At 45.9% G+C, this 22,407-nt stretch overlaps 1 protein-coding gene across 1 annotated transcript in view; it reads right to left on the reverse strand.

Moving 5' to 3' along the window:
- Positions 1-13,902, reverse strand: part of LOC122921592 (cytosolic phospholipase A2 epsilon-like) — a 61,099-nt gene extending 47,197 nt beyond the window's left edge. Inside the window, exons 1-2 of the mRNA XM_044271684.1 lie at positions 13,714-13,902; positions 2,520-2,589 (exon numbers count right to left, since the gene is read on the reverse strand). Of these exons, the coding sequence (XP_044127619.1) occupies positions 2,520-2,589; positions 13,714-13,746 (103 nt within the window). The 5' untranslated portion in view covers positions 13,747-13,902. The remainder of the gene's footprint in view (positions 1-2,519; positions 2,590-13,713) is intronic.
- Between the last annotated feature and the right edge of the window lie 8,505 nt (positions 13,903-22,407).

The following is a 22,407-nucleotide window of genomic DNA, read 5'->3' on the forward strand; positions in this document are numbered from 1 at the left end:
TAGGAAGAGCCCTGGTTGTTTCAAACTTCTTAAATTTAAGAATTATGGAGGCCACTGTGCTCTTGGGAAAATTTTAGTGAAGCAGAAATTTTGTCCCCTTTTCCAAATCTGTGCCTCCACACAATCCTGTCTTCTTTCCTCCTCATGACTTGGTTTTTGCTTGATATGCATTTTCAGCTGTTATACCTTATAGAAACAGGATTGTATCTTTTCAAATCATGTCCAATCAACTGAATTTACCACAGGTGGACTCCAATCAAGGTGTAGAAACATCTCAAAGATGATCAAGATATATAGGAGGCCCCAGAACACACTTATGTCCACATAAACTTTTAGCTTTCCTTTTTTTTATAAATTTACAAAATGTTCTAAAATTCTGCTTTCACTTATTATTATGGGGTATTGAGTGCCGAGTTACGGAGAATACTTGATTTTGAAAAAAATGAAAGGGTCTAAAGACTTTCCGAATGCACTGTATATTACATATGCATCAACTATAACAGGGAGAATTCCACAGAGGGAACTTACACAAGCACGATTAGGCGTCTCAACATTTTACAACATACACCTAACGAGTCTGTTTAACGTAATAATTAATGTCAAAAAGTTCTGAAATTATTTTTAGTAAATAATTAATAGACGATTTGTAATTAGGTCATGTATTATGAAAGATTTCTAACTAATATAATGACTGACTGCAGCATTCATCTCCAGCTAAATTAACGATGATCTCTTATAACTCATTCATACACTTATTATATAAGACATTATAATGGGGAAAACTTTTTACTTTGTGCTATATAGGATGCTACAGGGTTAACTAGCAAGTCAGTTCAACTCCAAAATACAAAACCATCTCCACTAAAAAAATCCTTGCAAAATTCATGGCTGTAACTCTTCATTTTAATTTGACATTTTTATTTGTTTATGATTTTTAAAAGGTTTGATCATTGAAAAAGTTTACATCCAGAAGAGTGTGGAACAACACCTATCTGGCATCAACGGTTTCTACACTCGCCTGCATCCTGTATGTGTACCCCAAAATGACAGTAGCAAATTAGGCCACAGACAGGCTTCTTCATACTACTTGTAAGTTGCAGAGCATGAGTAAGTATGTACACTCACCTAAAGAATTATTAGGAGCACCATACTAATACGGTGTTGGACCCCCTTTTGCCTTCAGAACTGCCTTAATTCTACGTGGCATTGATTCAACCAGATGCTGATAGCATTCTTTAGAAATGTTGGCCCATATTAATAGGATAGCATCTTGCAGTTGATGGAGATTTGAGGGATGCACATCCAGGGCACGAAGCTCCCGTTCCACCACATCCCAAAGATGCTCTATTGGGTTGAGATCTGGTGACTGTGGGGGCCATTTCGGGCAGCACGAAGCGCATAGCCTTCGTGCTGCCCGAGGCTAAAATTGAAACAGTGAACTCATTGTCATGTTCAAGAAACCAATTTGAAATGATTCGAGCTTTGTGACATAGTGCATTATCCTGCTGGAAGTAGCCATCAGAGGATGGATACATGGTGGTCATGAAGGGATGGACATAGTCAGAAACAATGCTCAGGTAGCCCCTGGCATTTAAACGATGGCCAATTGGCACTAAGCGGCCTAAAGTGTGCCCAGAAAACATCCCCCACACCATTACACCACCACCACCAGCCTGCACAGTGGTAACAAGGCATGATGGATACATGTTCTCATTCTGTTTACGCCAAATTTGGACTCTACCATTTGAATGTCTCAACAGAAATCGAGACTCATCAGGCCAGGCAACATTTTTCCAGTCTTTAACAGTCCAATTTTGGTGAGCTCGTGCAAATTGTAGCCTCTTTTTCCTATTTGTAGTGGAGATGAGTGGTACCCGGTGGGGTCTTCTGCTGTTGTAGCCCACCTTTCTTTCCCATTCTGACATTCAGTTTGGAGTTCAGGAGATTGTCTTGACCCGGACCACAACCCTACATGCATTGAAGCAACTGCCATGTGATTTGGTTGACTAGATAATCGCATTAATGAGAAATAGAACAGGTGTTCCTAATAATTCTTTAGGTGAGTGTATGAAAGCAGGGGTGTAGCTATAGGGGGTGCAGAAGCAGCATTCACTGTACGGCACAGGAGCCTAAAGAGGGCCCAAACACCCTTGTGCCACATAAGAAGACACTGGTATTATAGAAGGTGCATGCTGGTCAAGTTACACCTCTGGCTAGAAGGAAGCGGTTAGGTCAAGAATTTGGCATGGGGGGTGCCATTTAGATTTTTGCCTCAGACAACAGGAAGGCTCTGTGTTCCTCTGCCCCTGGCCACAAAGCACTGAGGGAAGTGGGGTCTAAGCTGAACTCTTGCACCAGGGCCCATGAGCCTTTAGCTACGCCCCTGCATGAAAGTAATATTGTAGGCATTGTGTGAATATATTTTTTGTGTCACTGTGAGCCCCCCCCACCTCTTTGACACAATACGTATGCTGCAAAAAAAGAAATACCATTACATTTGGTGATAGGGAATATCTTACCAATATCTGCTCCATGGATGTTCTGAACTTTTATGATCTTCACAGTTAATTCATAGTTTGATGCCTTCTCCTGCAAATGGTAAGGTCAGATTAATTTATTGACTATATAAAAGGTTTAAGAAAATATATAGTACATTTATACAACTCTCAAAAAGCATTTTATGATATCAAACCTGATACAAAGTACAACTTTACAGTGGCACATGACCACTAAGGCCAGTTTTGGACTGCAGGGTCCATGTTCTTGTGAATAAAGACCACAGGGACCGCTGTGAAATCAGTGCTGGTTGGGGGAATAAAAAAGTAAGTTGTGTTTTTTTTTTTTTTTTAGGGTACTTTCACACTTGCGGCAGGACGGATCCGTCCTGCGACTATTTCGCCGTGCCTGGACAACCCCATCAAAAAGCATTTTCCCTTAAAAAAACAAAACAAATACCATCTTACTATAAATCAGTGAGGTGGATGTTGAGTGTATCATTTAGCCCTAATTTTTATATGGTATCTCCAGGAAAGCTGTGTGAAAACCAATACTTCTGTTCAGGGGCGTAGCTAATGGCTCATGGGCCCTGGTGCAAGAGTTCAGCTTGGGGCCCCCCTTCCCTCAGTGCTTTGTGGCCAAGGCCAGGAAGCGCATAGCCTTCGTGCTGCCCGAGGCTAAAATTGAAACGGCACCTCACCCCCCTTCCCTTGAGCCAGAGGTGTAACTTGACCAGCACGGACTTTCTATGCACCACAAGGGTCTTTGGGCCTCCTCAGGCTCCTGGGCCCAGTAGCGACTGCTACCTCTGCTCCCCCTATAGCTACACCCCTGCTTCTGTTGTCACATCTCCCCTAAAGTTAAGCTCAATCCAACCCAGGTCATTTGGCAGAATCGGTGGACAATCGAACATGTACAGAGGCAGCCCGATGTCACAGAAAGAAGATTCAGACATGATGCTTTCAATATGCCTGATTCTTTGTTCCTACTGGAGATAGGCACCCTGGCTAAAATTCTTGAGAACGGTCAATGTCCTGATATGAGATACTTCTGGACCCTCTGAACAGGTATTCCAGTCCAGGACGATTGGACTACTTTCCACAGTTTTGCCTCATAAACCGTATTTTTTATGTCACCCTACAAGTTCTCTATGGGATTGAGGTCAGATGATTGGGCTGGCCACTCCATTACCTCGATCCTGTTTGTAACCAAGATTTTGTTCGCTTATTGGTGTTTTTTGGGTCATTGTCGTGTTAAAGCACCCATTTCAAAGGCATTTCTTTTTCAGATCCCCTCAAGTATTTTACTATATTCAAACTGATCCATGATCCCTCGTATGTGATAAACAGGCCCAACACCATGGTATGACAAACATCCCCATATCATGACTTTTGCACTTGCGGATATATATTATATGGAATGCACACTGAGTCATTTCTGGGGGGTTTTGCCCAAAAAAAAAAGGAACGGACATGGACAAAAAATGTATTTGTGTCTGAGCCCTAACAGTGATTTATCAGGTTAATTATGTTACACTGCTATTTTTTGAACACTACTGTAACTAATGCAGTAACATCTGTACTCAATGTAAATTATTTGTGACAGTCAATTAAGTGTAACCGCAGTATTATAACATTTTTGTGCCTGGGGAGCTATTGTTCTCAAACAGGCATCTAAAATAATGGAAGAGCCATTACTCAGCATTGTGTGAGCTAAAAGGAAAGTAATTTTTTATCTACTAACACAATGAATGTATCTCAATCAGATGAGTGCAATGTATCATCTGTGCATGGGCTTTCCTGTGTTCTGAAAGTAGCTGATAATTTAGGCTACTTTCACACTGGCGTTTTGGCTTTCTGTTTGTGAGATCCGTTCAGGGCTCTCACAAGCGGTCCAAAGCGGATCAGTTTTGCCCTAATGCATTCTGAATGGAAAAGGATCCGCTCAGAATGCATCAGTTTGCCTCCGTTCCGCCTCCATTCATCAGTCTTATTTACCAGCACATCGTACAGATGCTCAATGAGATTGGAATCTGGAGAATTTGGAGGCCAAGTCAACACCTTGAACTCTTTGTCATGTTCTTTAAGCCATTTCCGAAAAAAAAATTTTACAGTGTGACAGGTGCATTATCCTGCTGCCATTACGGAATACCGGTGCCAGGAAGGGCTGTACTTGTGTACTGTCAAAGTTATATCCACATGAATGCCAAGAACCAAGATTTTCCAGCAGAACTTTGCACAAGGCACCATCTTTTTCCTATGGTGCATCTTGGTGCCATCTCTTCCCCACACACGGCCATGCACATGATATAAAGAAAAACATAATTTATTAGACTAGACCACCATCTTCTACCACTCCATGGTCCAGTTTAGAATAGCACATGTCCACTGTAGGCACTTTCAGCAGTTGACAATCAGAAAGCATTAGCCTTGGCTACCAGTTGTCCTTCTTTAGACCACTTTTGACCACCAATGTCTCACACGAGACAACCCCTTTAATGAATAGGAATAACAGAATACATATTTAAAGAGAAACGAAAACATTTTAGAAAGCTCGGGTGTTGAAATGCACCCCTCCTCCACATTTAAATTAAATTTACAAAACTTTTTTATGTTTCTGTGCTACTTGTGTGTTTTCGAGCCCCTTTTGCTATGGCTATCATATTTCTTCTTCAGTCCTTCCTTATTTCAATGGGGAGAACAACAAAAACAAAACCACTGCACATAGGATTTTTTTAAATCTTTAACACCCCTCTTTTTATTCCATAAATCTACCATTAAGCGGTATGACAGTGACCAGAGATACAGGTTTGTGACTCATACATGGAGTCTGGTCTTGTGAAACAATTATTCTTAATGTATACTATGATTATAAGCAGAAAATAATATTACAACAGTCCCTTATATTCTTTTATGGGCAGGTGACAAGAGAAGTGAGGAATACATTATGGCACATGTCTACTCTGCAGATGACACTAAATACACAGATATAAGTGGTCAGTACACATGTAATCTATGTCTGAAATGTGAACAATGGTTGTAACTAATTATACATCGTTACAGTTTACAACAGGAAAAGAATACAAGTTTACATCACCGAGTCATTGTTGCAGTTATCACACATCTGTTCACACTGCCATCAGAAGCTCTGTTTGGAGCCTCCATTGGAGTCACTAGCTTACTTACAAAAATATCTGGTGTGCACTAAGGTCATGCGTAGGGCCAGTGCTGGGTGTGGAAAACATCTTACAAATGCCGTGTCTTCTCACAGACAACGCCTTTGGTGAAACCATAGACAGCCATTTTCCCTGGCTGCTTGTTAGCGGCTCTCCTCTCTGACTCAAAGAAGGGTCTTCTGAGCAAGGAGACATCACATCTATATATTTTCTCCTATCTGGTAAAATAAGAGTTCTACCCACCCCCCAATTCAAACAAGACCTTTGGTGAAATCTGTCTTAATGTTGGGTTATAGAAGGCCTGACTCTCAATCATGGTTCAATCATGGTTCAGTCATGGTGAGAGTTCTGTGCAGGTGAGTCAAGTTTATCTACACCAACATGCACCTGTCACAACCAGACAGCTGAGAAGCTCTGACAGAGGCCTTTCAGAACCTCCTCCTTGAGTTTCTGTGTTGTGGTATTCAGTTCCTCCTCTCGTTAGCCTCTCTCAGCTGTCATGTGTTGGACTAATTGCTTCCCTTTAAATTCCTCCCCAGAATGCTTTTCTGGGCGGCTTATACTACTTCCTGGAGTGTGTGTGCATGCTGACTTTGTTCTCCTGTTTGCTTCAAAGCTAAGTGTTGTAACTTTATCTGTTATTTACTGTTTGCTGGATCTCAGGTGACCCTGACTCCCTCCGTATCTTGTGTAGGGAGCCGGTGGTCGTGTCCCCTCACTATTGTAGGGTGCTCAGGGCTTTATAGTCAAGGTTCGTGGATATGCAAATCTCCACCATTAGGATCTTTGCATAGGCTGAGCAGCCAGGGAAAGTGCCAGGTCTTCTGCAGGGGTCTCCCTTGGTTCCTTAGCTTTTGGATCCAGCGAGTCATTTATACATGTTGCTTTGCCTTGTTTCCTGTACACCGTCCGTGACATTATAAGCCGCCATAACCGTCTCAAGCATGGATCCGGTTTCACTTTTGGCTGAACGCTTCCAGGGTCTTTCATTGGAGGTAGCTGATCTCCGTAAGACTTTTTCTCAGCTTCAAGTGACCGGTTCAGCTTGCGTTCATGGAGTTTGTTCTGAGCCTAAGATCTCGCTCCCAGATACGTTCTCCGGGGGTAGTGAGAATTTTGTGCGTTTTAGAGAGGCTTGCAAACTCCATTTTCGCCTTCTTCCCCACTCCTCTGGTGATGAGGAACGGAGGGTGGGGATCATTATATCGCTGCTCAGAGGTAACGCTCAGTCCTGGGCCTTTTCGCTGCCGGAGGGGGCACGGCCTCTCCGTTCAGTGGATGAATTATTTTTAGCCCTGGGTCAGATATATGATGATCCGGATCGTATTGCTCTGGCTGAGTCTAAACTACGTCTATTATGCCAGGGTAAACAATCCGCAGAAATGTACTGCTCAGAATTTCGGAGATGGGCAGTTGATACTGGTTGGAATGATGCTGCGCTCCGAAGTCAATTTTGCCATGGTCTTTCAGAGGGATTGAAAGATGCATTTGCCTTTCATGAGAGGCCTATTTCTTTGGACTCTGCTATGTCTCAGGCCGTTCGTATTGACAGGCGTCTTAGAGAGAGAGGAGAGATCTCTCCTTCCTGTCATACTCAGGTCCCAGGACATGTGCAGCGGTCCCATTCTGTGCGCAGGGGTCTCAGGTCACTGTCAGCCCCTTTTGAGCAGGAGCCCATGCAGCTGGGGTTGATTGCTTCTTACAATAGAAGATTCAGCTCGCATGGGAGGGTTTGTTTTTGTTGTGGAGGTATAAATCATTTGGCAAATATTTGTCCCTCTAGGAGATTCAGGCAGTTTTCTGGGAGTAATAAAGAAACAAACAGGAAAAACTTTTAAAAATGTTCCGTCTGTTACTATTGGCAGGGTTGAGGCGGAAATTGGAGGTTTTCCATTTGCTTGTAGTTCCTGTTTTGTCCTGCCGGCTAGGGTGGCGCTAGAGAGCAAGAACATTTTTTGTGAGATTTTTGTGGATAGTGGAGCAGCGGTCAATCTCATTGATAATCAATTTGCGATAACTCATGGTTTCCAGGTGCGCACTTTGGGAAAGGATATTCCTGTTTTTGCTATCGATTCCGCTCCACTTTCTCAAAAATCATTAAAGGGCATAGTTCACAATATCCGTTTAATTGTGAGTGATGCTCATGTTGAGGATGTGTCATGTTTCGTTCTTAGAGTTTTACCTACCCCTCTGGTGTTGGGGCTGCCCTGGCTCACTAAGCATAACCCCACCATTGATTGGCAAGCGAGGCAAATAAATGGTTGGAGTGACTTTTGCAGAGAGAATTGCCTCATGACATCTGTTTCTGAGGTTGCTACTAAGACTGTGTACCATCTTTTCTCTCTGAATTTTCGGATGTCTTCTCTGAGAGTGGAGTTCAGGATTTGCCCCCGCACAGGGAGTACGATTGCCCTATTAATCTCATCCCAGACGCCAAGCTGCCTAAATCTCGTTTATACAATCTTTCCCAACCTGAGAGGATCGCTATGCGTGCTTATATCTCAGAGTCTGAGAAAGGGACACATACGACCCTCGAAGTCACCTGTTGCCGCTGGTTTTTTCTTTGTTAAGAAAAAAGATGGTTCTTTAAGACCTTGTCTGGATTTCAGGGAGCTGAACAATATCACAATTCGTGACCCTTATCCGCTTCCTCTGATCCCGGACCTGTTTAACCAGGTTGTTGGGGCTAAAGTCTTTTCCAAATTAGATCTAAGAGGGGCATACAACCTGGTCAGGGTCAGAGAAGGGGATGAATGGAAGACGGCCTTCAATACCCCTGAGGGCCATTTTGAAAATTTGGTTATGCCTTTTGGTTTGATGAATGCCCCAGCCGTTTTTCAGCATTTCGTGAACAGCATTTTTTATCATTTGATGGGAAAATTTGTATTGGTGTATTTGGATGACATTTTGATTTTTTTCTCCCGATTTCAAAACTCATAAGGAACATTTACGTCAGGTCTTGCTCATCCTGCGGGAGAATAAATTATATGCGAAACTGGAAAAATGTGTGTTTGCGGTTCCAGAAATTCAATTTCTGGGGTTTCTTCTCTCCGCTTCTGGTTTTCGCATGGACCCCGAGAAGGTCCGCGCTGTGCTTGAGTGGGAGCTTCCTGAGAATCAGAAGGCGCTGATGCGTTTTTTGGGCTTTGCCAATTATTACAGGAAGTTCATTTTGAATTATTCTTCTATTGTTAAACCACTCACTGATATGACCAGAAAGGGGGTAGATTTTTCTTCTTGGTCAGTAGAGGCGCGTAAGGCTTTTTCTGATATCAAGGAGAGTTTTGCTTCCGCTCCCATCTTGGTGCAACCTGATGTTTCTTTACCCTTCATAGTTGAGGTTGATGCTTCTGAGGTGGGTGTGGGGGCGGTCTTGTCTCAGGGTTCCTCTCCTGCCAATTGGCGACCGTGTGCCTTTTTCTCAAGAAAACTCTCCTCCGCAGAGAGAAATTACGATGTGGGAGATAGGGAATTGTTAGCCATCAAGTTGGCTTTTGAGGAATGGCGCCATTGGCTAGAGGGAGCCAGACACCCTATTACCGTATTTACTGACCATAAAAATCTGGCCTACTTGGAGTCAGCCAAGCATCTGAACCCGAGACAGGCCAGATGGTATTTGTTCTTTTCTAGGTTTAATTTTGTTGTCACGTTCCGCCCTGGAGTTAAGAATGTGAAGGCAGATGCCCTGTCACGTTGTTTTCAGGGAGGCGGGAATTTTGAAGACCCGGGTCCCATTTTGGCTGAAGGTGTGGTGGTCTCTGCTCTTTTTCCTGAATTGGAGGCAGAGGTGCAGGCAGCCCAGTCAGAGGCTCCTGATCTTTGTCCTCCTGGGAGGTTGTTTGTGCCTCTCGCTTTAAGACACAAGATTTTTAAAGAACACCACGATACGGTCCTTGCTGGGCACCCGGGGGTAAGAGCCACACTGGATCTCATCGCTCTGGAGATTCTGGTGGCCTGCGCTTCGTAAGTCGGTTGAGGGTTTTGTGGCAGCCTGCGAGACTTGCGCTCGTGCCAAAGTCCCTCATTCACGGCCATCAGGTCCTCTCCTTCCCTTACCCATTCCTTCCCGTCCTTGGACACATCTGTCCATGGACTTCATAACGGACCTGCCTCGTTCCTCGGGGAAGACCGTGATTCTGGTGGTGGTGGACCGTTTTAGCAAAATGGTGCATTTCATCCCTTTTCCTGGTTTGCCCAATGCTAAGACGCTGGCGCAGGCATTTATTGATCACATTGTCAAATTGCACGGTATTCCTTCAGACATAGTCTCTGATAGGGGCACGCAGTTTGTTTCCAGATTCTGGAAGGCTTTCTGTTCTCGCTTGGGGGTTCGGTTGTCATTCTCTTCTGCTTTCCACCCGCAGTCGAATGGCCAGACAGAGCGCGTCAATCAGAATCTGGAGACATATCTGCGCTGTTTTGTGGCGGAGAATCAAGAGGATTGGTGTTCTTTTTTGTCCCTTGCTGAGTTTGCTCTAAATAACCGTCGTCAGGAGTCCTCTGATAAGTCACCATTTTTTGGTGCATATGGGTTTCATCCGCAGTTTGGGACTTTCTCGGGAGAGGGGTCTTCTGGTTTACCTGATGAGGACAGATTCTCCTCCTCTTTGTCATCTATTTGGCAAAAGATTCAGGATAATCTAAAGAGCATGAGTGAGAGATATAAGCGTGTGGCAGATAAGAGACGTGTGCTTGGTCAGGACCTGAATGTTGGTGATCTGGTGTGGTTGTCTACCAAGAATATCAAATTGAAGGTTCCCTCCTGGAAGTTGGGTCCTAGGTTTATTGGGCCTTACAAAATCCTGTCTGTCATCAATCCTGTTGCATACCGTCTTGATCTTCCTCAGACTTGGAAGATCCATAATGTTTTTCATAAGTCCTTATTGAAACCTTATCTTCAACCCATTGTACCCTCGCCTTTGCCTCCTCCTCCGATTATGGTTGATGGGAATCTTGAATTTCAGGTCTCTAGGATTGTGGATTCTCGTCTTGTCCGCGGTTCTCTTCAGTACCTTGTTCATTGGGAGGGGTATGGTCCTGAGGAGAGGATGTGGGTCCCAGTGCAGGACATTAAGGCCTCTCGTCTCATCAGGGCTTTCCATAGGTCCCATCCTGAGAAGGTGGGTTCTGAGTGTCCGGAGTCCACTCGTAGAGGGAGGGGTACTGTCACAACCAGACAGCTGAGAAGCTCTGACAGAGGCCTTTCAGAACCTCCTCCTTGAGTTTTTGTGTTGTGGTATTCAGTTCCTCCTCTCGTTAGCCTCTCTCAGCTGTCATGTGTTGGACTAATTGCTTCCCTTTAAATTCCTCCCCAGAATGCTTTTCTGGGCGGCTTATACTTCTTCCTGGAGTGTGTGTGCATGCTGACTTTGTTCTCCTGTTTGCTTCAAAGCTAAGTGTTGTAACTTTATCTGTTATTTTCTGTTTGCTGGATCTCAGGTGACCCTGACTCCCTCCATATCTTGTGTAGGGAGCCGGTGGTCGTGTCCCCTCACTATTGTAGGGTGCTCAGGGCTTTATAGTCAAGGTTCGTGGATATGCAAATCTCCACCATTAGGATCTTTGCATAGGCTGAGCAGCCAGGGAAAGTGCCAGGTCTTCTGCAGGGGTCTCCCTTGGTTCCTTAGCTTTTGGATCCAGTGAGTCATTTATACATGTTGCTTTGCCTTGTTTCCTGTACACCGTCCGTGACAGCACCATCCTTTGCACGCTACACATTTGGCTCAAAATATTCCCCTAGCGCCTGCCAAATCCAGACACATCCATCATACTGTCAGATTGCACAACCTGATTCAGCACTGGAACAGGACAGGTTTCCGCTGATCCAGAGTTGGCATCGTGCACAGCCCATAGACTTGTGTGCATGAGCTTGACTATGGAGACCCAATCCAAAAGGTTCTTGATGAAGAATTCTAGTGCTGATGAACACATGACGGTGAAGTGCTATTGGTCTTAGCTGTCTATTCCAGGGATCAGCAACCTTCGGCACTCCAGCTGCTGTGAAACTACAACTCCCAGCATGCAAACATGCTCGGCTGTTCTTCTAACTCCCACAGAACGGAATAAAGAATTCTGGGAGTTGTAGTTTCTGAACAGCTGGAGTGCCGGAGGTTGCTGATCCGCGGTCTATTCTATATGCATATGTCTGGACTATTGCTTCACAAGGTAGGAGGTTGGTACTCCATGCAGTTACCAGTTCTCAATAGCATCATTAACAGATGAGAAGGGGGCTGACATTGACAAACTATGACAGTACCACATTGCAAGCAGCTAAGCTTTAAGGACCATCTATCCGCTAAAGTTTGTGATATAATAGCACGCTACAGTTTACACACCTTCTATTAGCAATCAGAGTGACTAAAATGAGCAAACCTACTAATTACAAGGGCTGTAAAATACTTTTGGCCACGTAAATACTTCCACTAACACACTCATATATAGACACCATTAGTAATGGAAACAGGATCATATGATATAAAGCATTACTAAATGGCAAATCATGTAAAAAAAATTTAAATAAAACTGTACGTATGTTAGGCCTCATGCACACGTCCGTATTTTTTTATTGCATCCGATCCACATTTTTGGCGGATTAGATGTGGACCTATTCATTTCAATCCATATGCCTGCCCTGCAAAAAAAAAAAAGAGACCATGTCTTATTCTTGTCCATTTTGTGGACAAGGATAGACATTTTGGCAATGGGGCCTGTGGAAAATGTAGGAAGAACATGGACCGTATCCGTATTTTGCAGATTCGCAGTTTGAAGGCCGCAAAACAAATACAGTCGTGTGTACGAAGCCTTAAAGAGGTTCTTCCAACTAGACAACGACTTCTTAGAAAGAAGCCATCATGGCAATCGCATAGGCGCCAAGATAAGCGGCTTTGATTGGTGAAGTTTATAGTCACTTCAGGTTTATGAGCGGGGTCCGCTCTTTCTACCCGTTCTCCACTGTAGCTTATAGAGTGGGTCCTGAGTATGACTATCCCCTCGATGATATCCTTATGCCATGATATAGTATATGCATGGAGGTTGTCCAGATTGGATAACCACATAAGGCTATGGAGACAGCTAGGTGACACACTTACCAGTATACACACTGCCTATGCACCATGTCGTCTTGCAACATCCTATATGCCACACACTATTAGCAAGCATAGCCCAATATCAGACGTGTCAAATACTATAACTGTAGCATTAACAATGACCTGCTTCATCCTACTGTACTACGGTATTTACACAAATTTTACTTTTTTCTCCATTGTGTACCCCCACTATTCACATATTCCTTAATTTCCGTCTTATACAGTCACCTGTATTATTTAAAGTCAATGTTCATATATTTATTAAGAATTTACATAGTGAAATACTAGATATGAAGGGCAATGGTGACATTTTATATCCCGTTCAAATATTAAATCACTGAGCTGAGAGTCCAAAAAAAACTGAAACTACATGCAAACTTTACACCGAGGGGATATGATTTCTGAGATGTAAAGGGAAGGAAATCTCTAACTCCAGAGGGTTCGGATCACTGTATTTTTTTTAAAAATTTGGAAATCTGGACACATGGACCCCCTACTAATGGGGTAACACAATGGGTATGGACCTTCTGTGTATGGACCTTCTGTGTCAATAAACAGATTTGGCTCAGGGCTAATCATAAGGGTGTTATCCAAGTGGCCGCCCTGGTCTTCACACCTTCACCCCTATACATGATCTGGTTTCTGCTGCAGGGGAACCACCAGGCTGATGTCTCCTGGAGTAGTCTCCGTTCCAGTGACAGGTAAGCCAGGCAGATCAAGAGACACCAATGCATAGTACCAAGAGGACAGATTGACAGAGGATGAAGAGGCTGGAAGGAGTGAGCATTCCAGGAGAGGAGATACACCAGCAGGCATGGACCACCGGTATAAGAGTTGACATCTCCCAACTTTATCTGAGACAGATTATAACATATAGAAAGCTGAATCTACCTAGAATTTAACCCATATAGTTCATCATGTCACAGACGCTAAGAACGAGGTATACATTTTGCTCACCTTGTAGAATGTAGAAGGAGATACTGTATTCATCCTAACGCAGTTCACGTCCCATACACGTCAGGAACCTCAGTAAGCTCCTCTGTCTTGATGTCTCATAACTGAATGTCATTTTACACAGTATCACAGAAATCCCTCCCATCGTAATTGTTTTACTTTGTCCCATCTTCCTTGTGTCAGTGATGACACCCAGGCCATTCCAAACCTGTGACACCACACAGGGAAGGAACACTCGAGCCTGTATTCTATACATGTAACATATGTAAGGGTGGAGGCGTTGTGTGGGCGTATAAGTGGCCTCCAGCCAAACCTTCGTGAGAGATAGCAAAGTAAAACATTATGTATCAAACTAACTTGCCTCAAATTGATCAAAGTGGCACATTACTTGATAAATTTGGCATTTCTTTATCCCGTACTAGAGTAGGATTTCACCTTTTTTGTGACTTAAAGGGAATCTGTCACCTGCTTTTACCATTTTAAGCTGGCACCATCGCTATGTTCACTAAAGTACCTTATTCCCTTCTTCTTACTTTATTTCGTTTAGTAGTTTTGATATAAAAGCGCTTTTTATGTTATGCTAATGAGGCTCCAAGGTGCCCAGAGGGGCGTTTTTCTCACTCTCCGGTGCCCAGTGATGCCCCCCTGCGGTGCCCAAGAACGCCTCCTGATCCTCAAATAACCTCCCACAGCCCGGCATACGGTTCCGCCCCCTCCCCACGTCATAGTCCACCTTCTAGAAATGCCCCGTCCTTCTTCCTGTCAGCGGCCAGAAAACTCGCGCAGGCACAGTACCGCCTGCGGCCTGCGCGATCATCAACCTCCTGAGGGCAACAGCCTCAAAAGTCTCACTGAGCATGCGCCGAGCTTAGTGATGTGACCTGAGCGCTGTTGCCCTCAGGAGGTTGATGATCGCGCAGGCGGTACTGCGCCTGCGCGAGTTTTCTGGCCGCAGACAGGAAGAAGGACGGGGCATTTCTATAAGGTACACTATGACGTGGGGAGGGGGCGGAACCGTTTGCCGGGCTGTGGGAGGTTATTTGACGATCAGGAGGCGTTCTTGGGCACTGCAGGGGGGCGTCACTGGGCACCGGAGAGTGAGAAAAACGCCCCTCTGGGCACCTTGGACCCTAATTAGCATAACATTAAAATCGCTTTTACATCAAAACTACTAAACGAAATTAAGTAAAAAGAAGAGTCCTGGAAATAAGGTACTTTAGTGAACATAGCGATGGTGCCAGCTTAAAATGGTAAAAGCAGGTGACAGAATCCCTTTAAAAAAAAATAATCACAGTTGATAAATGCAGCATAATTAATTAGCGCAGCTAACCATGCCCACTTTTGGCAAGAGTGCCATAAAATCACAAAAGTGGCGTAAAAGGTTTTGCGTCAAAAAAGGGTATGCTAATATTTTCCGACAGAATTCTAGCACAAATTAAATAATACAATTCCTCCATAATATGATAATTTGATTTTAGCAGCATTTTCATATTGAATAGATTTATATAACTTGTAAAAGGAGGTCAAAAGACTTTGTTCCGATTAATTTTCCAAATCGCAGACATAGTGATAAATGATAAAATTCCGGAAGCACTAGGAGCTCCATGTATAAGCACCATGCAGGAAGCTCCAATAAGTTGTGGCTGCACTCTGCAGGCAGGTTGAATTTAAAGGAGCTCTCCGGGATTTTGATATTGATGACCTATATTGGCATGTGCCCAACCCTGCCGATCGGCTGTATGAGGAGGCCGTGGTGCACCGTGAGAGCTTAGGCCTCTTCCTAGGCCATGTCAAGTTCATCAGTCACGTGGCTAAGGTGCAGCTCAGTCCCATTTAAGTCAACAGGGCTAGGCTGCAATACCAGGCACAGCCACTCTCCATTGAATGGTGCTGGGCTTAGTAAGCTGTGAGGAGGCTGCATGGCGCTTACTGGGGCTTTGGAGCGCTCTGCAGCTTCCTCAAACAGCAGATCAGCAGAACACACCAGGTCACCATGCAGCCAATCACTGGCCTCAGCAGTATACCAGACATGACTGCTGAGGCCAGTGATTGGCAGCAGAGGTGATGTGGTATGTAAGGAACATCATTGCTGCAGCCGGGAAAACAAACACCGGAGGGAAGGACTAGAGCACAAAGCTGGAAGCAACAGGGGCGAAAAGGGGGAGTATGGGTTTTTATTTTGTTATTTTATCACATTTACGCCTGCTGCCTAGGTTTTTATTTAAAGACTAATTCTTTTTGTTTTCTTCTGTGGATTATTATTTTTCAATCCAGCTTTGTAAGTAGGGCGTCACTAGGGCCATATCGAGGCTTAGGTACGGGGGCAGGGTGTCCCCACCATCAGGGGACATCCCTGTGCTTCAGGACACTATATCCATAGGGTTATCTAGGGAAAGAACCTTTTCCCACAGATTTACCTATTACCACCCCCAACCCTCTAGTGATTCATATACTTATTACCTATCCTATCTATAATAGGAGGTTCTTTGTCAAATATATTATATCACCTGAGCACATCGTTAATCTCACTCATACCCATTCATTAAATAAAGGTATCGTTTTTAAGTAAGCACGTTAATTTCACTTCTCTCCTGACCTAATTTCATACGTGTAACCCATCGTCAATATCCTTCTAAGTTTTTTCAAAATCTTGCCTAATGCTTAGTGTGGATTTGTTGCACAATTCACTCCATGCATTGCAAAGGGTCAAATCCATGGTAGAAATCCACAGCATTAATTGAGACGGTGCCTCTACATAACTTTGGCTACTTTCACACTTGTGTTGTTAATTACGGTATTCAGATCTCAATACTGCAATTAAACGGACCAGTTTTGATTTTGCACATCAGGATGCATCCGTTCCGTTAGGATGCGGTTGTGTGAAATCAAAATGGAAAAAAAACGAATCCATCACTACACACATTGAAAGTCAATGGGTGAAGGATCTGTTTTTTTAGGCTCCTAAAATTGACTTACATTATTTTCACTACCAGATCCGTTTTTATGACTGGACACAAGACCGCAGCTTGCAACGGTTTTATGTCCGGCCACAAAATGCAGTGCTGCCGGAACGGAAGACAGAAATTTAGAATGCATGGGGACAAAACGGAACAGTTTTTTTCCGGTATTGAGATCCTCTGCCGGATCTCAATACCGGAAAACAACGACGCAAGTGTGAAAGTAGCCGAGCTGCAGCGGACATGGACTAAGACCGGCGTCTAAATCGCTAGTCTTAGTAAATGTCCCCCTTGTATTTTTGTATTATTATCGTTCTCCTCTTCCTTGCCTTCCTCGTCATCTTCGGATCATTGTTATTATAACTATTCATACACATAAACCATCCCAAGCTAAACAACTTCACTGCCAAAGGATTGCTAAAAAGCTGTTTCACAACTAAGCCAAATTTCAGGTTTCACGTCTACTTAGAACGAGGTAGTAATAAGTTCAAAAATTATTGTAGCAATTCTGCATTATTGGCCAATAGTTATTGCACCGAAAACTGCTTCCGTTTTCATTGGAATTACTTTGTTCACTTCCTTCTTCACTGCAGTTATCAAAAATAAATCCGTCTCCGAGGGTTTATGGAATAAACTCTTTATCAGAGGTGCTGGCTTCCAGCCAAGCCCGGTCTGGTCCACAGGGGTACAGGTAAATCCCCCGGTGGGCCCCTGAGCCAGGTGGGCCCTAGGCACCCCATTGCAACACTGCTTCCAGCCAAGCTCAGGTGTGGTGCAGCAGTGATTTTTAGTCCCGGCATTGAAGGGGGATAAAAAGGCAGAAAGAGCTGCATGAAAGCTGGAATAAATCTACATTTAGGCTGTTTATCCCCAAAATGGGGGTTTTGTATTCAGCATTGGCCAAAGATGCAAAAATGAACTGATTTACATGACATGTACAGAGCAGACACGGCCACACAGGCTGGAACAGCCAGAGAAGAGCTCGCTTCACGAGGGACACCCACTGAGCTCTAAACTTGCAGCTCCACAAGCAGCTATGTCCCAGCAAGCAGATCTTCCAGTATAAAGAAACAATCCAGAAATTTCCCCAAACTTAGTGAATCCTTAACCTTTTCAGTGGTACCTTGGAACCGAACCCGAATTCAGGAAGTTTCTGAAGTTATTATGCGAAGTCTTGCGAGACTTCGAGAAGTAATAACTTTGGCTCATCGGAGCCAATACAATCTAATACTGTACGGAGCTCCTGCTCCGTACAGTATTAGAACGCAGTTTTATGCGAATTGGCTTCGGATGTTTCATCCGAAGACGATTCGCTCATCCCTACTTTTCAGATACACAGATAGATATCTAAAAATAAATTTTCCAATGACAAACCTGAACTTACCTTTAGGGCTTGTGCGCACAACCGTATTTTTGGTCCACGCCCAATCTGCATTTTTGCAGATCACACGTGCACCAAATTGTTTCTATGGTGCCGGAAATAATGCAAACAGAACACGGATATCATCCGTGCCCCGTGTGCATCTGTGCGGCCATTATTAGGTAAATGCAGCATGCACGCACCTAACATCCATATTTTGCAGACCTGAGTGTGCGTACCGCAAAATATATACGGTCGAGTACATGAGGCCTTAAAAGGGCTTTTGTGGGACTACTCTGTGCCGGGCTGTCACCTCCATTGGAATGGAACTGAGCTGTGATACAAGGCACAACCGCTGCAACAGGGGACACGGCGCTCAATGGCGGCGGTGGAAAAGAGACGTGAACATAGCGCTATACAAGTGAATACTGCTATTTTAGCCTTCTGCCAGTGTACCAAAATGACACCTATAAAAAAAAAAAAAAAAAAAAAAAAAAAAAAAGGTTGCTATAAACAGTAAATGGTGCGAGGCACTAATTATTACATACCTGCCACCTTAAAGGCGTTTTCCAGTTTTGTGTCCTGTCCTGATCATGTGCGGCTCACACAGGTGTGCGGCTCGTTAAATGTAAAGTTTTGCCTTTGCACATGTAACAGCTGGATGTCAGCAGGATGGATTAAAAAATATATAATTCAGCCTCTGGATGTAAACAAGAATGGTTCTATTCACTGACAGCAATGTAGCCTGCTATTATTCAGAAATATTTTAATTCGGGTACTCCATGCGCTATGGGTATTGAAAACTTGTCTTATGTTGTGCATCTTCACTGGAGCTAAGCAAACAACCACTGTGCTAGGAAAGGACTTCACACCTTTATTAACATCTAATATATAAAGTGTATGTACAGTACAGACCAAAAGTTTGGACACACCTTCTCATTCAAAGAGTTTTCTTTATTTTCATGCCTATGAAAATTGTAGATTCACACCGAAGGCATCAAAACTATGAATTAACACATGTGGCATTATATGCATAACAAAAAAGTGTGAAACAACTGAAAATATGTCATATTCTAGGTTCTTCAAAGTAGCCACCTTTTGCTTTGATTACTGCTTTGCACACTCTTGGCATTCTCTTGATGAGCTTCAAGAGGTAGTCACCTGAAATGGTTTTCACTTCACAGGTGTGCCCTGTCAGGTTTAATAAGTGGGATTTCTTGCCTTATAAATGGGGTTGGGACCATCAGTTGCGTTGTGGAGAAGTCAGGTGGATACACAGCTGATAGTCCTACTGAATAGACTGTTAACTGTTTTTTTCTTGCCATAATACAAATTCTAAGTAAAGAAAAACGAGTGGCCATCATTACTTTAAGAAATGAAGGTCAGTCAGTCCGAAAAAATTGGGAAAACTTTGAAAGTGTCCCAAGTGCAGTCACAAAAACGATCAAGCGCTACAAAGAAACTGGCTCACATGCGGACCGCCCCAGGAAAGGAAGACCAAGAGTCACCTCTGCTGCGGAGGATAAGTTCATCCGAGTCACCAGCCTCAGAAATCGCAGGTTAACAGCAGCTCAGATTAGAGACCAGGTCAATGCCACACAGAGTTCTAGCAGCAGACACATCTCTAGAACAACTGTTAAGAGGAGACTGTGTGAATCAGGCCTTCATGGTAGAATATCTGCTAGGAAACCACTGCTAAGGACAGACAACAAGCAGAAGAGACTTGTTTGGGCTAAAGAACACAAGGAATGGACATTAGACCAGTGGAAATCTGTGCTTTGGTCTGATGAGTCCAAATTTGAGATCTTTGGTTCCAACCACCAGTGGCGTACATATAGGGGTCGCAGGGGTCGCAGTTGCGACCGGGCCCGGCACCCCAGGGGGCCCGGCCGACTGCAGACCCCTGGGGCCCCTGCTGCAGCTGCGTCTCAGTCTGGCGTCCATGGTCCATCTGTCACATAAGTTGCCCCCCGGGCCCGCCCTCGCTCCTCCTCCTTTCTTTCTTCCTCCCTCCTCCTTCCTCCCTCCTCCTTCCTGCGGTCACTCACGTCAGCGCCGGCGCCGGGCCCGTGAACTCCCACGAGACCTGTGCGAACTCCTGTGCAGGTCTCGCGGGAACACGCGCCGGATCTCGCCGACCGGAAGAACAGAAGAAGAGCTGAAGTTCCTCTGCCCTGCCAGCCGGTAACGCGACAGTCGGTAAGTAAAAGCCAGGGGGGGGAGGTGGGAGCGGACCGGACCCGGACCGGACCGGACTGGACCAGACCCTGGGGGGGGGGATGGTTGCAGCGGCAGCAGCAGGGCACACTAGGCCCCCAGCCCCCCCAGGCACCCCCCCCCCCCTGGGCCCTGGCAGATGACCGGGGGGGGGGGTAGCAGCAGCAGGAGGGCACACTACAGCCCCCCTGGCAGATGACTGGGGGGGGTAGCAGCAGGACACACTAGGCCCCCAGCCCCCCCAGGCACCCCCCCCCTTGGGCCCTGGCAGATGACCGGGGGGGGGGGGTAGCAGCAGGAGGGCACACTGCTAGCCCCCCTGGCAGATGACCGGGGGGGGGGGGGTAGCAGCACCAGGGCACACTAGGCCCCCAGGCACCCCCCCTGGCAGATGACCTGGGGGGGAGGGGGTAGCGGCAGGGCACACTAGGCTCCCAGGAACCCCCCCTGGAGTGGTAGATGACGCGGGGGGGTTTAGCGGCGGCAATCTCTGGCAGGAAAAGCCTGCAGGGCCGTAGCGACAGGGCACACTTAGGCCCCCAGCTCCTCATGCATCCCCCCTGGCAGATGACCCCTGCCAGGGGGGGGGGGCCTCAGTGTGCCCTGTTGCTGCGGGCTTTTCCTGCCAGAGACGAGTGCCAGTGACTGTAAACCCTACCCAAACCCCCCCATCATCTGCCAGGGGGAATGCCTGGGGGCCTTAGTGTGCCCTGTTGCGGGCTTTTTCTGCCAGAAACGAGTGCCAGTGACTGTAGTCTGTAAACCCTTCCCCCCGGTTATCTGCCAGGGGGATTGCCTGGGGGGCTGGGGGCCTCAGTGTGCCCTGTTGCTGCGGGCTTTTCCTGCCAGAGACGAGTGCCAGTGACTGTAAACCCTACCCCCCCCCCCCCCCCCCCAGTCATCTGCCAGGGGCCATCTGCCTTGCTTTGATGGGATTGCCAGATTGGGGCCTGGGCTGATCTGATCGTCTGAGGGGTCTTTGCTTTCAAAGACCCCTCAGATGATCAAATCAGCCCAGGCCCCAATCTGGCAATCCCATCAAAGCAAGGCAATTCGGCTGATTGATCTGGTGGCTGATGGGGGGGGGTCTTTGGGCTGATGTGAGGTCTGATGGGCATGGGGGATGGCTGGGGGTCTTTGGGTTGATGATTGATCTGGTGGCTGAGTGGGGGGTCTTCGGGCTGATCTGAGGTCTGATGGGCATGGGGGGTGACTGGGGGGGTCTTTGGGCTGATGATTGACTCAGACGGGATCTGGTGGCTGATGGGGGGTCTTTGGGCTGATCTGAGGTCTGATGGGCATGGGGGATAACTGGGGGGTCTTTGGGCTGATGATTGATCTGGTGGCTGAGTGGGGGGTCTGATGGAGGGGTCTTTGGGCTGATCTGAGGTCTGATGGGGGCTGACTGGGGGTCTTTGGGCTGATCTGAGGTCTGATGGGGGCTGACTGGGGGTCTGATGGGGGTAGGAAACTAAGATGTCTGTCTGTCAAACTCTGCAGAGATGAGAGATGGCTGAAAGAAATCATCATGGTGGTCCGGTCTGAATGGAGAAGATGAAGAAAGGGAACATCTACTGTACATCAAAGGAGACGTCACTGGATGTAAGAGGTATGGGCGCGATATATAAGTAGGGCTATGTGTGGGTGTGGCTTGAGGGTGGGCGGGGACACAGGGGCCCCATAATCTCCTATTGCCCGGGGAAGTGGGGGGGGGCGGCAGCGGGGGGGCCCATGGATCAGTTTCGCACAGGGGCCCCATGGATTGTGTGTACGCCACTGCCAACCACCGTGTCTTTGTGCGATGCAGAAAAGGTGAACGGATGGACTCTACATGCCTGGTTCCCACCGTGAAGCATGGAGGAGGAGGTGTGATGGTGCTTTGCTGGTGACACTGTTGGGGATTTATTCAAAATTGAAGGCATACTGAACCAGCATGGCTACCACAGCATCTTGCAGCGGCATGCTATTCCATCCGGTTTGCGTTTAGTTGGACCATCATTTATTTTTCAACAGGACAATGACCCCAAACCCACCTCCAGGCTGTGTAAGGGCTATTTGACCATGAAGGAGAGTGACGGGGTGCTGCGCCAGATGACCTGGCCTCCACAGTCACAGGACCTGAACCCAATCGAGATGGTTTGGGGTGAGCTGGACCGCAGAGTG

The sequence above is a fragment of the Bufo gargarizans genome, chromosome 11 (genome assembly GCF_014858855.1).
Source record: "Bufo gargarizans isolate SCDJY-AF-19 chromosome 11, ASM1485885v1, whole genome shotgun sequence".
NCBI classification, from domain to species: domain Eukaryota; kingdom Metazoa; phylum Chordata; class Amphibia; order Anura; family Bufonidae; genus Bufo; species Bufo gargarizans.